Here is an 18,182-nt window from a genome sequence, read left to right on the forward strand (position 1 = left end):
TGTTTTGTTGCAACAAACCGTAATAACAAATCTTTCTAGACTGAGGGAGTATAAAAGAAATTCGCTTAAACTGGAATATAGTCATAAAAAGGTGCTCAATATCTGAAGAATAGCTTATTTTCGCATCCCTTCTGCTGAAATATCTGGTGGAGAGTTTGTCACGTACTTCTGCTTTTTTCGGGGGGGGGTACATTTTTGTGTTTTCATTCGTTCTTTTATATATATATATATTTGATTCATATATTGATAACATATTTAATTTAATTTATATATATATATATATATATATATATATATATATATATATATATATATATATATATATATAAGAGAAAGAAAATTCAAACTGTAAGCTGGAATTTACAATCAAATTTATTGTTTACCTGAATACTTCAAAAAACAATTTACAAAGTTCTTATTCCACCGAGTTTCAAAGAATGCTATTCTTGCTATTCTTCTCATCAGAAAGAAATCAGCAAATTATATTTGTAGCAATGCTAGAATTTGCTGATTATGGCCTTAAGTGAAACCGCAATTTATTATAGTCATAAATTGCAAAGATGTACATGTCTTTAAAAACAATGAGTGAAAAAAATGTGGGAAATGTAAAAAAAAAAATAAAAACGAACCGGGCATAACATTGCAGCTTGCATGAAGATTCTTTCAAAGTCATCCGAAAGGCGAAAATATAATAGGCTTTACTCTCTATTGTGTATTGAGCTTTTTTATTTGGTTGGGATTTAATTATCTATATATAAATACTGGTATTTATATTAGACTGAAGTTTACCATTGTGTATATCAGGTAAACACTGCTTCTTTTTTTTTTTCATTATTTTATTTTTATATATATATATATATATATATATATATATATATATATATATATATATATATATACTCATTTATCTTTCTTTCTCTCCATCGACTTCCAAGGGCCGAAATTCTACTTAAGGGTATACAATTCTATTTATATGCTTGAAAAGTTGACATAATAATTCATCACTTCTCAGGGGTCACGTGTCAAACAAGGTTTGTTTAAATAGAACGTTGCGGCATATTGAGGGCAAGTTTGAAAGAAATAATAAACTCGCCTCCTTGAATGATGAGCTTGTGGTGTGGTATAAGATTGATAATTTAACTCTTTAGTATACTGTAGGTATGGGCAAAAATGGTCGGATAAAGATAGGGGGGCATAGTTTTGAAAGCCGATTTATCATAATTTTTTTTATAAGTTTCCGACTACTTTTTGATTTTATTTGAAAGATTAGAGACTAAAGTTAATTTCCTAAAGGAAAAAAATATTTGGACACATGAAAAAAAAGTTATGAAAAATGTTTTCACGGCGAGCTAACCAATTCAGCTAAATTTTGAAGTTAAATGAATTCATTGTAAAAATCCTTTAAAACATAAATATTATTTTTCTGGATCTATTTCAAAGATAATTAGTAAAGTAAAGTCCCAAGATATTGAATTAAATAAAAAAAACTTGTTTATACAAAATATAGCTTAATTAACCCTCAAAAAGCAAGTAATTATGCCGTTCGCCAAAACGCAACCGATAAAAGTTTGTAAACATGATTATACGGAAGCCCAAAATTTCAACCAATCGAAACCTTGTTTCAAAATGAAGTCATGATAGTAAAAGGAGGTAGGGGTGTCAGATTTCTTTTTTTCCCAGACGTGCATCCGTACATTCCTATTCTGAACGTTCGTATAAATGTTTATCATTTTTTAATTTAATTATTTTTATGTTCCTGTTTTTAAATTAATTTTTTTTAATTATTGTTCGAGATTATATAAAAATTATGTTACACCGAAAGTTTCACATTCTTGCGAACAAGGAAATTATTAAATTATTAAAATCTTCCATGTAAAAATTATGCGAACTCTGTGATTCAAAAAAAAAAGTAGAAATATTTTTGCTATTATAATTTTTGTGAGTGTGAAAATATTAAATAAACAATGCTTAATTCAATGATGGTACTGGTAGTTTGAGAACTTCGTTTTTCTTCGAGTTATATCGAATTCATTAATACGGACTTTAGGGACTTTTTTCTAAATGTTCCCGTAAAAACTAAATAATTTTTAAAAATCGTTATAATTTACGATTCTTTATTTTCATAAAAAAGCAAAAATAAATTCTTGCATTTTTTTTATTGCAGAAAACCATAACTTTAATAAAGGTATTTTTTGTTTAAACAAAATAATACACTTCCACTAAGATTTAAATAAAAATAATGGGTTCATTATATTTCCTGATCATTATGTGCATTTCCCTACGCAATAACTCTGTCAATTTTAAGTCTACAGACTCGAAATTTGATATACAGGGTACTGAGATTTGGGGAAATCTACGTGATCGGTTTTCGGCCAGAAACTTGGCTGTTAAGGAGTCAAAGTTCAACGATTTATCCTTTGAGAACTCTACCAAACTCCTCCGACAATTTTGGGTCTAAACACTTGACATTTTAGATATTGGTTCCTTGGACATGGATCTAACTTAACTCAATTTGAGCCCAAAACAACAAATTTGAAGGGGTCATGTCATAATAGGAGTCAAAGTTAAAAAAAATTACCGCTTTTTTTTGGTTTTTTTTTTTTGCTCAACATACATCTCCAAATACCCGGGCAACGCCGGGCACCCATGCTAGTATATCTATAAAAGTGAACGTGTGTGTGTGTGTGTGTGTGTGTGTGTGTGTGTGTGTGTGTGTGTGTGTTTCTGTGCACATTTTCCTTCGCAATAACTCTGTTAATTTTCAGTCTACAGACTCGAAATTTGATATACAGGGTACTGAGATTTTGGGAAAATCTACGTGATCGGTTTTCGGCCAGAAATTTGGCTGTTAAGGGGTCAAAGTTCAACAATTTGATCTTTGAGAACAACTCTACCACAATTTTGGGTCTAAACACTTGAAATTTTAGATATAGGTTCCTTGACATGGATCTAACTTAATAACTCAATTTGAGCCCAAAACAATAAATTTTAAGGGGTCATAATAGGAGTCAAATTTAAAAAAATTGACTGTTTTTGTTTTATTTGTTTTTTCTTTTTTTCTCAGCATACACCTCCAAACACCCGGGCAACGCCGGGCACCCATGCTAGTGTTTATACAAGAATGTTTATACTAGAATGTTTTTTTGTTTTTTTTCTGACGAGTAGCTTCCCTTACAATTCTTTAGCAAATATTTATTATGCATTAAAAGATTGAACGTTTTGGAAGATATTTACATCCAATAATTTTATAAATAGACACTAAATCAATATTGTTATGATAAAATGCATGTGAAATCTTGATGGAAATTTTGTTTATTATTGCTTTATTCATAACTATGAGAGGGGGTGAATAACTTTGACAACAACTGCATTTTCGTCTATGGGAAAAGATGCACTATAGTCAAATTTTTCACTCATGCCTAAGTAATATTTTATATTTTGCAAATCATCCTTAACTGCAAAATAATATTACCATCGTATATATCTAATATATAAGACAATGTTGTCGAATTTTCAAAGTCAGACTTAAATAGCATTTAAGATGACAAATAAAAATTTGGTTCTGAATAGCCAATTTTCATTTGTTATGGTCATGTTGTGATATTGTCAATACCAGATCGTTTAGTTAAAAACGGACAAAAGTTATATACCGTTGATTTAGAATGAGTGCTTTATGCCAAATGGCTGCATATGAGTAAATCTGTGCTAATTTTTTTTTTACATAGGCATCACCACTTATCAAGGCCAAGAGGCCATTCAAGGATGAGGGTTAAAGAGTGTACAGTAGAAATTAAACAATATAGTAATCGTTAGTAATGGAAATTCGGTAAATTTGTTAACTTATATGGACGGCTCATCAAAAACTTGTTTACGTTAGACTTGAAGACAACCATATTGTAGTCAGTGCAATTCTAAGAAAGAAGCTTTGCTCATGGAATCTACGTTTAGGTTTAGGCACAGATAAAGAGTGGGGGAAATTAGTAATAGTGTTTTCTGCTAGACGGGTGTTTCTTGTGAAAGTTTGGCATAGATTGGAGCTCAGCCGAGCACTTGCCATGAAAATAACGACAAAGCAAGACAAACTCGCAACATCTCTTCTGTGAGAAAGAGGTTGCAGGGAAGAGAAAAGGACATTCCCTACGAGGCTATGAAGTCTATTTTGAACTCTATCAAGGAAGGATAAGTCGTTTCTAGCAGTTCCTGTCCAAATGTGGCAACAGTACTCCATCCTTGGACGTACCTGGCTCTTATATAGATAGAGAATTGCATCAGCAGTGAGATATCTACTGGATCGATAGAAGGGTCCCACCATTTTTCCAGCAGCCTTAGCAACGAATTTAATGTATGCATTCCATTTAAGATCAGGAGTAAAGATCAAGCCCAGAAGCTTGTCAAAACATGAGGCCTGCCCAAGAAGAGAGTCATTTTCAATTGATGCCAGATGGGGATCAGAACGTTGATGATGTAAAGATAGAAGATTGGTTTTAGATGCATTAAAAGTAACAAGCAACAAGCCACCTCTTTCCCCATTGTACCACTTGCTCAAGATCAGAGGAGAGAGAATCAGAGAGAACTTGGTCGTTTACTGTCTTAGATGTGCGACCATAGATAGTAGTGTCATTAGCATAAATGTCTACGAATGATGTAAGGATGTGATTTGGAAGATTATTAATGTAGATCCGGAAGAGAGTTGGGCCCAGGATGGACCCCTGAGGGACTCCAGCATTAATACTGAGAGCTTCTGATTTCTGCCCATCAACCACTACTCTTATGAACCTATCAGAGAGAAATGATTTAATAATTGAGAAGACATTTCCAGCTATACCATAGCTGGAGATCTTGTGAAGTAAACCTTTATGCCATACTCTATCAAAGGCATTTGATATGTCAAGAGAAATTGCCCTAGAAAGGTAGCCTCCGTCGAGAAATTCACTCATCCTATGAGATATTACGTAAGCACATCTGCTGTAGATCTAGCAGAATGGAAACCATATTGCATGTCACTAAGAAGGTTATTTTTGCTGAGATGGTTGATTACTTCTCTATTTAACACAGATTCTAGCAACTTACTCATGATGCACAGGAGACTTATTGACCTGTACTGAGAGGGAGATGAGCGATCAACCGAATTCTTACCCTATCATAACGAAGGTACATACAAAGTTTCTGCCAGATCGGACCAGTACTTGCTGTTAAAACTCAAATGCTAATCCCTGATAATACCCTTTAATAGCAAACTATGTGTCAAATCGATATCATAATACTTAGTTTGCTGCATCTTATCATAACATACGCCAACACAAAATTTTAGCCAGATGGCCCAGTAGTTTCCGAGAAAAAAATGAAAGTGAGAGACAAGCAGACAGACAGACAAAAAGAAATATAATATCGATAACAACATACTTAACTATGACTTATTTTAAAAAATACTTTTTAAAATTTACCAGCTTAGATGACTGGTAAAATGGAACATTTTTAAACAATCACCTAAAATAAGAATCAGCAATAGATGTGATCTATATATTAATACGATAGCTTCTGTGTTATTTTCTGTGTCATGCTTACGTCCGGGTCGTTTAATTGTTATGTACTTCCATTTCTTGTCATAAATAATTTTGCCAAGAATTCTTCATAAATTTTGGTTTCGGTTTGGATTATAACTGATGGCACTCAAGCTATATACATATATATATATATATATATATATATATATATATATATATATATATATATATATATATATACATATATTTTTTTCATAAGTTTTTATTTTGGTTTCGATTCAAGCTAATGCACCCACGTCATATGGATATATATATATATATATATATATATATATATATATATATATATATATATATATATATATATATATATATATATTGAACTCGTAACCTTATGATATATAAAAAAAAACGAAACGATAGAACATTAACTCTATAATAATATATACAAAATTCTGCAAGAATTAATATATCATATTTAAGCATACTTTACGACCGGGCTTTGCCAGGCGTTCCTGCTAGCTTAGATAAATACTTTTGCAGTTTTAACAAAAAAAGGCTACAATAATATCAGAGCGTCTCCATTTGCACTGAACATCTACAGAATGCCAACATCAATATATTACATATGAATGAGTCCTCTGTGGAATTTCCACAGATCCCGCTAGTTCATTCTAATTTAAGAATGTAATAGGAATCTTTTAGAGTAATATGCAAACAAATAAAAATTGAAAATTAAGATGACTTCACTGCATCCCGGGCAACATCTGGTTGATACAAATAATATTTAATAAAAGAAGCAGAATCTAATTTTTCCAAACAATTCTGCAAAACTATGCAAAGCTTAAATGAATTAAATTTCTTCATTTTAAAGAAATAATATCTCATAAACAGAAAAAGAATAAACCAAGAGAAGTCAATAAACGTTAGAAACCAGGAGGAAAAAAAAACGATTTTTTTTATTTGTAATCAAAATACAAATTAAATTTCTAATTTTAAATTCTTTTCACGACAACAAAGAGCGGGAAATAATTTGTAGCTTTTATTTTTGCTTAATTAGCGAGGAATTATAGGAAAATGGAAATCTAATCATAATTTTTAGAATATTTGTGGACAGTAAAATTAGCTTTTAATTTTTTTATGAAAATTGCATAAACAATTTTTAAAAATAATTGTTTTGACAATTTCTTATTGATTAAAGTTAATTTATGCCAACTTTATTTTATATGTGTCGGCATGTGATGAAAGGCTGTCCATCGGTCGGTCTGTCATGTTAAGTTTTAAATAGCATTTTCGTTGGTCTGCCATGCTTTAGTTTTAAATATTTTCCTTTGTCCATCACGTTTAAATTAATAATAGCATTTTAGTCTGTCTGCCATCTGAGCGCCAATTTTTTTTTTTTTTTTTTGTGGAAAAATTATTTTTTGCACATATTTTTAAAATGACACCCTAAGCTTCACCTTTCCATTGTATGCCCAAACAATGCTGATAACATTTGTAGCATATAAATCGGACTATCAAAATAAGTTGTCAAGTTTAACTAATTTGGATATTTTGATAGCGGCCATTTTGAATTTATAATGAAGTTAATCATTAATCATAAAATTGTTATTTTCTCATGCACATATTAGTCAGTTGCTGAATCATTGTGTATGTTTTGCTGTTGTGTCTTATATTGCAAATAAAACCAATTTGCATATAGCATCGTCTGCTATTAGAGGTGATGCTAAGAGGATTAAGTCTTAAAAAGATTTTTTTTTAGCTAGTTTATCACTTTCATTTATTTATTTTTTTACAAAGGAGTCACCTCTTATAAAGGCCCAGAGGCAACTCGAGGATACGGGCTAATGAGTATACGGTAGTGATTGGGACAATAGTGTAGTGATCGTTAATAGTGGAAATTTGATAAATTGGATGACTTAAGAGGATGGACGGTTTATCAAAAACTTGTTTACGTTAGACTTGAAAACAACCACATTGTAGTCAGGTGGAAAGCAGGCAAATAGAACAGAATTCCACAGATGGGCAGTTCTAAGAAAGAAACTTTATTCATGGAATCCACATTTAGGTTTAGGCACAGATAAAGAATGGGGGAAATTATTGATAGTGGTTTCAACTAAATGAGTGTTTTGCATTAAAGTTTGGTAAGGGGGAACCATAATTTGGAGCTCAGACGAGCACTTAGCATGAAAATAATGATAGTGCAGAGACAGACTAGCAACGTCTCTTCTGTGGGAAAGAAAATGGCATCCCCTACTAGGCTACAAAGATGGTTTTGAACTTTGTCAAGGTAGGATAGGGTGCTTCGGACAGCTCCTGCCCACATGTGGCAACAGTACTCCATCCAAGGGCGTACTTGGCTCTTGTACAGGTAGAGAATTGCATCGGCACTGAGATATCTATTGGAACGGTAGAATCCAACCATTTTTCCACTTTTATTTGATGTAGCATTTTTATCTACGAGCGATTTTGTTTGGAACTCAGATTTTCATCTCTAAAAGTGCAGAATAAATGAACTTATCTATTCTTATACTAAATATGAATTTATCAACACTTGTTTCACTAAGAATTGTTTTTATACACTTTAATAATGAAAAATACATGCTTAGTTCTGGGATTGAGTTCTGTTTTTAAGTATATTTTAAATGTTCTAATTAGTCATAATCTGTAATTAGCTACCTACCACCTCTTAGCTATCTATTTAATTTCTTCACCTTTCACTATGAGTTACAGATCTAAAACACAAGGGAGCATCACATGGAATCATAAAAACTGAAATGGTATAATTGTAAGGTACTCCTATGTGGCCCTGCATTCCGTCTAGCCCCCTTTTTTGTGTGTGTATGTCACCATAAACTGGCACCACACCAAATAAGCGAGGAGGATCAAGGAAGATGGAAAGACTGAGAAGAGAAAGCACTAGCCAGACCTATGATGAATGAGCGTAAAGAGGACTGATACCTTTGGGAAACTTATTGCCACCCAAATTCCAGTGAAGACCAATGGTCGCTGCCAACGAGAAATCAATGGTAAGTGACATTTGCAATAACACAAGTTCTTTTGCAGAGGTTATCGAAAGAGGTGGAGACTACTGGAAATCTGGGGAGACTTGTTGTCACTCAGACTCCGGAGAACACCACAAGTTGTTCACAAAGAGAAATCTTTAATGATGGCCAGTGTGATTACTTCTTGTGAGTAAATAATTATAATAAACTGGAAGCCTAAAAAAAAGGATGCTGATAGTTGGCATTCCCTGGTGAGGGAGCCCTCAGGCAACAAGCGATAAACTTGCTCTTTCCAAAAGCCCGGAGGGAAGGCCTGGTCTCCTAGAGTTACACAGAACATTTTGCGTCAGTCCGACAGCAAAAAGGTCATCGAAATGACCCAGTTTGACTGATTGTCGAGTTTGAAACCTTGACTTACGTGTACTACAAAAGTATACTGACCGCTCCAAGAGTTGTAGCTCTCAGTCTATTTCTAGTTAGGAAGAGTTCATGTTTAGTGCATGGATGAGTCCCCACAACATCTTTATTATGGAATGGATTTTTTGCACACTCTTCACACATTGGTTGTCCTCTGCATATGACCTTGTGATTTCCATTTCCTTAAAGCATCGCAAGAGACCTGCGACGAAATAGAGTTCCAAAGAAGACATTTGACTCTTATCAACTCACCAGACAAAGAGAAAGCTTCTCCTATCTTTCGCTATGTGTGTCACTTCAGATTCCCTGTCTATGACATCATATCTTGACGCATAACTCTAATTCTAATCTTTTATTTCTAATGGAACTTTCCATTTGTGTATTTTTTCATTTAACATTGCGTGGAAATTCTGTTTTGAACAACTATCTGAACAAGTATTGTTACATATATTTAACTAGCATTTACATTTACATATGCCCTGAAATATAAATAACATCACCTCATCTCAGAAATGTCATCAAATAAATTTTCTACTTGAATGCTTGTAAATGTGTACCAAGGAAGGGATGTCTGCCTGTCGGTCTATATCTGTTTAATTGTTTTGTTTTACGGCATATCAACCTTTTCCATATTATTAATGCTGAATCCAGTAATTTCATAAAAGGGTTTATGCTTAATGTCATCTTGATATATTTCAATGTAATAATGGGTCACAACATACCAAGGCTTAAAGGCCATTTGAGGATGAGTCTTAATGAGTTTATTAGGTGATCTTTTTTTGTTCACTTTGTACAAATTGGTTGACCTTTGCATATGACCTTGTGATTCCCATTTTCTTGTAGTTGAATACTGCAAGAGAACTGCTGCGTAAAATGTAACATTTTTCAATTGAAAACTTCATTTTTATTTCTTCAGAGATTATGAGCTGAATATCAGTATATATTTGTCTGCCAGTATCGTCACACCATTCCTTTGAATGCTGATTCTTTTGCGTTCAGTAATATCCTGCTTACGTAATGCCATTTCTTCTCCTGTTGCCAAAGTTAGTTCCTCGCTTCATATCAATCCTTTATGAGTAAGATTTGCATTTGTACATCTAAAACTTCTCCATTTCTAATATGTTTTCCCTATGTTTTTTTTTTTCATGCAATTCCACCAGGAGGAGGTTTCAGTTCTTGATTTCCTCTTTAACCGACTTTGGGTTATATCTGCAAGTTATTACTGTTGCGATAAGAAGCGATAAGAATATACCGAGATATGTATTTCCTAGTGATTCAATAACTATGCGCTTTGAAAATTATTTATAAATTAAAGATAGATGCGTACAAATAAGCTAGGATAGAGAGATAGATAAATGGATAGATACATACATACGGATAAAGAGATAGATAGATAGATAGATAGATAGATAGATGCATACATACATACACATGTATGTATGTATGTATGTATGTATGTATGTATGTATGTACCTATACACATATGTATGTATCATTCTATATAGATAGATATATAGATATATACATACATACATATGAATAGATTGAGATCCATCCATCCATACATACATACATACATACATACATGCATGATTGCATGCATACTTACTACATACATACATACATGATGATTGCAACGTCTTGTCAGACGAGTGCCACTCCCTCAGACATTTAAAATCCATGAGCCCAAATGCCTGAGGGAGTATCTATACAAATATGATGTTACAGAGTCTTAGCTTTGTACGACAGCTAAGTCTCTCTCTCGGTTCAAAATGTTGAGATCCAGCAACAAGCAAGAGCAAGATAGCCAGCAACAAATTAAACTGCAGACCAGCTTAATGCGGGTAATGGTCTTCCGCTTTATGGTTTTTTAAATCAGAGATTTGCTTCTCATAGAAAGGTTGCCTTCACCACGGCTTACGGGAGCCCTCTCCACCCCCATACATACATACATACATACATACATACATACATACATACATGATGGCTGTCTACTTGGTGTGACTACCCTTCAGAGATTTTTCACGTTTTCTGCTTTTATGTATAAATAACAGAATATACAGAAAAAACAGAAACCCTGAAAGGTACCTGTGCATGACTTTCATTACAGTAAGATTGAGTTTTCACAGAATGCACTTCACTTTTTGATGGTCCAATGACACAATGAGACGATTGGTTCATACACGAGACTCTCAGGGTTTTACTCAAAATTTGCCTTCTTTTAGATAGGTTGCCTTCATACAGTTCAGAAGCTCTCCCTGCAGAGTTAGCTCAGAACCATCATCAGAAAGAACTGCCTTTATCATGGTTAAGGTGCTTCATCAACTCCATACATACATACATACATACATACATACATACATACATACATACATACATACATACATAGTGATCGTCACTTTTTTACAGAAGAAGACCATCTTTGCTTTATTATTGATTATTTATCCATTTCCATGTACTCTTTAAAATATTCTTTTGTTTTTGTTATTTCATTTAATACGTTTTATAATTTGTTTTTATATTTTTATATTTTATTTTTATTTATTTATTTTATTATTTATTTTTTCATATACATATATATATACATTTGTACACACATACATATATATATGTGGAGATGTGATCAAGATGCATTATCTATCTTCTGTGAGAACGAAGGTGGCTCTACAGACCAACCCTGCTCTTACAAAGTCTATTGCAGAGGTCATACTTTAGCTGAGATTGAAGGACGCCAACCGGTACTACCTCACTGTGGACTCTCATATGACGCTTCAGACCTCCACTCGATTTGCAGACCTTAGAGCAAATATAATATCTGTGCTGTGCAGTGTTTTCTCCGTCAAAGAAAGAGTGATTTCCATGTGATCACTTGTGGCTAGCTAGACTTACTCTGAATAAAGTTATTTTACCACATAAATCATAGACGTGGTTCAGCACAAAAGCCTCCAACAGACCTGACGTCTCTGACAGATTTTTCTTCCAGATCTCACGCTTTATTTTTGCATGCTCATATTTTTTTCTTTTCAAAGCTACAACAGCCATGATAAACCATGGAGCACCATTTTTTACATACATACATACATACATACATACATACATACATACATACATACATATGAATAGACTGGGATAGATAGATAGATAGATAGATAGATAGATAGATAGATAGATAGATAGATAGATAGATAATCTTGGTTTATTAACTTGTTATATATATGACCTTGAATTCCACTTAAAAGCCCAGGCTGTTCAAGACAAGTGCACCCTTTTTCTCACATGAAGCAAACCTTATTTATATCTGCGCATCCCAATTTTTATGGAGACCATCAGGCTGAGACAGGAAGGATGAAAGAAAAGATTGTGAAGAGGGATATCTTTTTCAAAGGTTGGCATGGCAAACAGGGAAGAAATGTTGCTTGAAAGTTAACACAACATCCGTTGCTAAATGTGATAAATTCGCACTAACACTTGATCTGTTTTCTCTTTCATACAAGACCATACCATCTAACCTTTAAATAATCGTTTAGGCAAAGGGAGATAACTAGATCAATTAAAAGAAAAGTGGATGAAAGTATTTGGAGATAATTATGGTTGTTATTGTGACCAGGTTGGTTTATAATAGATTCGTTAAAGGCAGAATAAAAAAGGAGAGGATCTTTGTTATATAGGGGTGCGTATGAAAATTAATGTTTACATTTGTTTTAGCACAGATGAACCATAATACTTAACTGTTTGCTTTTAAACTTGTAGTTTGAAATATAAAAGAAGTTTAGATTTCTTTATCTCAACATCAAAGGAAAGAAAATAGGGTAAGTTCTACTTCGGTAAGTATTGTTGGAATAATTCTTATCCATCCAATCTGGCAATACAATTACAAAACTTTAATTCAAACCAGAGGTTAATTTCGAATTTTTAGTTTAAATGCCTAGTGACTTCTGCTGCTTCCATAGAGATCTCTGAATGGCTTTAATAAGTTCACAACTTAAACGACATAGCATTCATTTTAATCATCTTGGGACCTATTATTCACTCCTGCACCAAAAAGATGTTCATGTAGACAGTACAAAAACTATTTCACCATTGATTTCGATTAAACCGAAGGAGGGATGCTTTCTCTATCAGAATCCCTCGATTTTGGAATAGACTTTCAAGTGGGGTAATAAATGCACCAACAATGCAACAATTCTAGGTGACTTTTTAATTTTTCCCACCGTTTTTCTACATGGTAATTGAAGGAAACTTTTGTCAGATAAATTAAATTGAATTGAATTTATAATTACAAAAATGCCAATAATGTATTTATTTCATGAGTTATCAAAATGTTAAAGTCATATTATATTCTTTAAACTATTGATTAAATAGATTTCACAAACGATTTGATTATTTGGCTTTAAACTTTAATTCCAGGTAGAAATTACGTGCTAAACAATAGTTAAAGATTCAAATTAAAAAAGCTCATAAACAAATGTCGACCATTTTAATTTAAATGATTTGGGAAAGTTTTGTATAATAATTTCTTACCTTATGATGAAGTAACCATGTTGGTAAAAGTCTCTTTGCATTGGCTGAGTCAGTTCGAAGCCATTCTCTCCATTATTTTCATAATCTGAAAAAGATAAAAGCTCACAAAGAAATCTTACAAATAAAAAAGAAAACTCCTTTTTACAAATTCAACAAATTTTATTAATTTGTGTTAGTGTTAAATAAATTTTATTAATTTGTGTTAGTGTTAAATAAATTTTATTAATTTGTGTTAGTGTTAAATTTGTGTTAGTGTTAAATGAATTTTATTAATTTGTGTTAGTGTTAAATTTGTGTTAGTGTTAAATTTGTGTTAGTGTTAAATGTTAAAAGAAAACTTGTAAAGTTCGTCTTTTCAATTTTTTTTATTGAACGTTTTCTTCACTATTTGCCAAATATGCACTAACATGGCTGAGTGTCATCCACGACCTACAGTTTCTTTCCTTCTTGTTAATTATTATGACCTCCAGTTTCTTTGTTTTGAGTGAGTTTATCTATTGGTACCTCTAAATCACAAAGAGTTTGTGGTTTTCATTTTCAAGTACTGTCTCTGGTTTGTGTTTGTACCATTTGTTTGCATGTTTGGCATGTTCGTAGTACAATCGTTTGCAGAGTTTCCAGTGTACTGTTTTCCTCACCTGGTCGTGTCTATTATTATTATTATTATTATTATTATTATTATTGTTGTTGTTGTTGTTGTTGTTGTTGTTGTTATTGTTGTTGTTTGTTTGTTTGTTTGTTTGTTTGTGTTTTTTTGTTTTTTGTTTTTTATGCAGCATATGGAGAACATTGTGATAACCCTTGACAACGTGAAGATGGCATTCGAAGGATAACGAACTGAAAGGCACCTGGTCCAGATGGAGCGAGGGGCTTCTTGTTCAAACAGCTTGAATGCCTTTATTCATCAATAGCTGCAGCTCTTCAAGGGATCGTTTTGTCAGGGGGTGTCCCTGATTGGCTTGTTAGGCGAAGGACGACATTGATTTGAAAGGGGCCTACAAAAGGAACAGCTGCCAGTAATTACAGATCGATTGCATGTTTTTCACTAATGTGGAAACTGTTAACCGGAATCTTTGCAGACAACGTTTATGGACATCTTTTAAGTAAGGTGTACTCCCTGATAAACAGAAAGGATGCCGACATGGCTGGAGGGGTACCAAGGATCAACTAATGATTGCTAAGGCAGTAATATAGGGTGCAAAAAGGAAGAAGAAGAATTTGAGTGTAGCATGGATCGATTACAGGAAGGCATATGACATGGTTCCTCATTCATGGATCCGTGAAACACTATCGATCATGAAGGTTGGGAATGTTATACGGCTTTTGGAGACAAGTATGGTTCAATGGAAAATGATTCTGACATCGAACAGGCAGGTGCTTGGGGAGGTTGGCATTACACGTGGAATATTCCAAAGAGATTCACATCCACTTGAAGAGAGAGAAGCTGTGGTATAGATTTGGGTCTGGTGCCAACACCTCGACCATCTACTGTTTATTGATGATTGGAAGATATTTGGTAGAAATGAGAAGGAAATGGAGAAACTGGCAGAGTATGTAGGGAAGACATTGGGATGGAATTTGGGATTAGTAAGTGGTGCAGTATTGGTGATAAAAAGGGGAGTAAAGGTGCATTCAAATGGAATACTGTTGCCAAATGGAGAAGTTATGAAAGAAATAGAAAAAGCAGGGTATAAGTACTTATGAGTACTTATGAGTGCTGAAGGCATCATGAACAGAGAAATGAAAGAGAAAGTCAGGAAGGAGTATCTTAGAAAGGTGAAGCTAATTGCGAAGTCAAAATTGTACGGAGGAAATCTGATAAAAGTGGTAAATGCATGGGCAGTCAGTGTTTTGATGTAAAATGCAGGAATTTTTGGTTTGACAAGGAGTTGCATGCCATGGATATCAAAACAACAAAAGTTTTTTGGCCATGTTTGATATATTCGACATTAGAAGTCGCGTAGCTAGGTTGTATCAGAAAAGGAAAGACAAGTGGGAGAGGATTGATAAGTGTGAAATATTGTGTTAGAGCTGAGGAGACGTCGTTGAAGGAGCCTGTGTTTAGAAGTGAGGAGTGGATACTCAAGGTTGTGGCCATTGAAATGGAAGTACGTGAGAACATGGCTGAGTATGTGAAACATATGGACAGAGAAAAAGCAGAGGAATTGGCTGGGAGGAAAATGCATGGAAAGTTCTTCCAGGATAATGCAGAAGTGGCTGATGAAAGATCATAGCAATGGCTTAGAGCTGGGTATCTGGCTAAGAGTACTGAAACTTTTGTTTGTGTAGCACAAGAGCAGGCATTAGGAACGTGACTGTTCAAAAAAATGGTTCTAGGAGAGTTGCTGCAGAATGCCGGATTTGTAGAAAGTTTTCAGAGTCAATTGCGCACTTTGCAGCAGGGTGTAGCAGATTGGCTCAAAGAGAGTACCATAAAAGACATGATTGCATGAGGCTTCGGATATACTAGGAGATTTGTAAGAAGTTTGGGGTGAAGTTTGCTGGAAGATGGTTCGAGGGGGTGCCTGATTAAGTCAGAACAAGTGAGGATGGCAAGGTAGAGGTATGGTGAGACAAAAGTGTCATGATGACCAAGCAATTGGAACATAATCGTCCAGATTTAGTCGTCATTGACAAGGTCTCAAAAAAGTGGCAGATTGTAGACTTCTCAGTACCCTGGGACAAGAATGTGAGAGAGAAGAAGAACGAGAAGTGGAGCAATTATGCTGCATTGACCTTGGAGAGGTTAAAACACCAATAATCCCGGTCGTAGTTAGTACACTAGGTGTAGTATCAAGTCGTCTGAAAGGACATTTGAAAAAACTACGAATCGTCGATGTTTTGTGGCCTTCACACCTATTCTATTCTAGGTACCATCAATATTCTTGGGAAAACCCTTGATCTTTGAAGCTCCTGGTTTGGAGCCGGGATTAAGGGAAATTCCTCTGAGAACGAATTCGATTTCTTTTCAGGGAGACGTTGGTAAACGAAATCAGAATTATTATTATCATTACTACTACTACTACTACTACTACTATTACTACTACTAATACTACTATCATCATCATCATCATCATCATTATTATTATCATTATCATTATCATTATTATTATCAGTATTATTATTATTATTATTATTATCATTAACATTATCATTATCATTATTATTATTATCATTATTATTATCATCATCATTATTATTATTATCATTATCATTATTATTATCATTATCATTATTATTATCATCATCATCATCATTATTATTATATGTAGTTGCTCAGAGTAAGAAAGAAGACTCAATCAGGATCGATAGGCATTGCAATAATAAGGTTTAGTATTCAATAACACGTGTGTTTATCGATTACATTGTTTTTGTGGGTAGCAGAATGAAGGAACCCATTTTGAAAATTGGAAATTTGTTAATGGAGAAATTGGGATGAGGTTTCAGAAGCAAAAGAGAGCTACTGTTTATTATTTATTTATTATTTTTATTAAACGTTTTCTTAGCTGCATTATTCAATATTATTTTATTATTTATTATTATTTTTATTTTTATAATTATTTATTATTTATTATTATGTATTATTATTATTTTTTACTTATATTTTTATTTAACAACAACAACAACAATAATAATAATAATAATAATAATAATAATAATAATAGACACGTCCAGGTGAGGAAAACGGTACACTGGAAACTGCAAACGATTGTACTACGAATATGCAAACAAATAGTACAAACACAAACCGGAAACAGTAATTTTCGAAACTCTTCAATACAGATAGTTCATGATCAGCAATAAAATGCATAAAGTGGCTGTGGAAAGATTCCATTTCCTGGCGTCATTTTACAATTTAATTAACACATTCAAGTTCGTATAAGACTACAGGAATGACATGTGCGTTATAGATTTTTGCTTTGTATTTTGTTTGTTTCTAAGTTAGGGTGATTTTGTTTCATGTGACCGATGTTCAATAAAAGTTTTACTGACCAGAATAGTCAGCTCCGGATCCTCACCATGTGACCAGAATGGCATATCAACAGCCCCGGACTGTTGTGACATCCATGAAAAGAAGTTCATGTCAGTAGCCTCGAACTGGCATGAAATGTGCAATCAGAGAGACATTCAACTCACAATGCGTTTGTATTTGCGCCTATACTCCAAGAACTATAAACGTTTTTAATGCTCATGCTCTTTAGATCATACTGCATGAGATCTGCGAAATTAAATAAGATATCATTAATGTGTCAGAAATAAAAATCAAAGAATCCCAGATAGAATTGCTTATTTCTTGACACAAACTCTTATGTCATCCAATGAACTATCCAGATACAATAGAGTTTGTTTCCTGGTCAACAAATCGCTTGTGCCTGCGATACAACACTATGAAACTATTTCAGATCGACTGGTTCTTATAATTCTGAAAGGAACATTTGCCAAATTTATTTTCATACAATGCTATTTTCCAAATTCTTCATACCCTGAAGAAATTGATGAAATACATGATTAAATCCAAGGAATTCTTTTCTTTCTTTCTTTTTGTCATGAAAAGCTTCAAATATAAAGTTGGAAATCTCCAGATGTTATTGAGAAGCACAGCATTGAAAATAAACACCATCGTAATGAAATTCTTGAAAATTCTGCATCAAAATGACCTCACTGTGACGAATACATTGTTCCCAAAGAAGAAACTCTTTATTTGAAAATCTCTTGATGGAGGAACGAAAAATTA

The 18,182-nt window shown here is 33.4% G+C and overlaps 1 protein-coding gene across 1 annotated transcript in view; it reads right to left on the minus strand.

Moving 5' to 3' along the window:
• The window catches only part of LOC145254870 (L-proline trans-4-hydroxylase-like), a 114,678-nt gene that overhangs the window by 83,770 nt on the left and 12,726 nt on the right, over positions 1-18,182 (minus strand). Inside the window, exon 3 of the mRNA XM_080113743.1 lies at positions 13,448-13,532. Within this exon, the coding sequence (XP_079969869.1) occupies positions 13,448-13,532 (85 nt within the window). The remainder of the gene's footprint in view (positions 1-13,447; positions 13,533-18,182) is intronic.

Source organism: Euprymna scolopes, chromosome 30, assembly GCF_053919585.1.
Source record: "Euprymna scolopes isolate OS-2025 chromosome 30, ASM5391958v1, whole genome shotgun sequence".
Lineage (NCBI taxonomy): Eukaryota > Metazoa > Mollusca > Cephalopoda > Sepiida > Sepiolidae > Euprymna > Euprymna scolopes.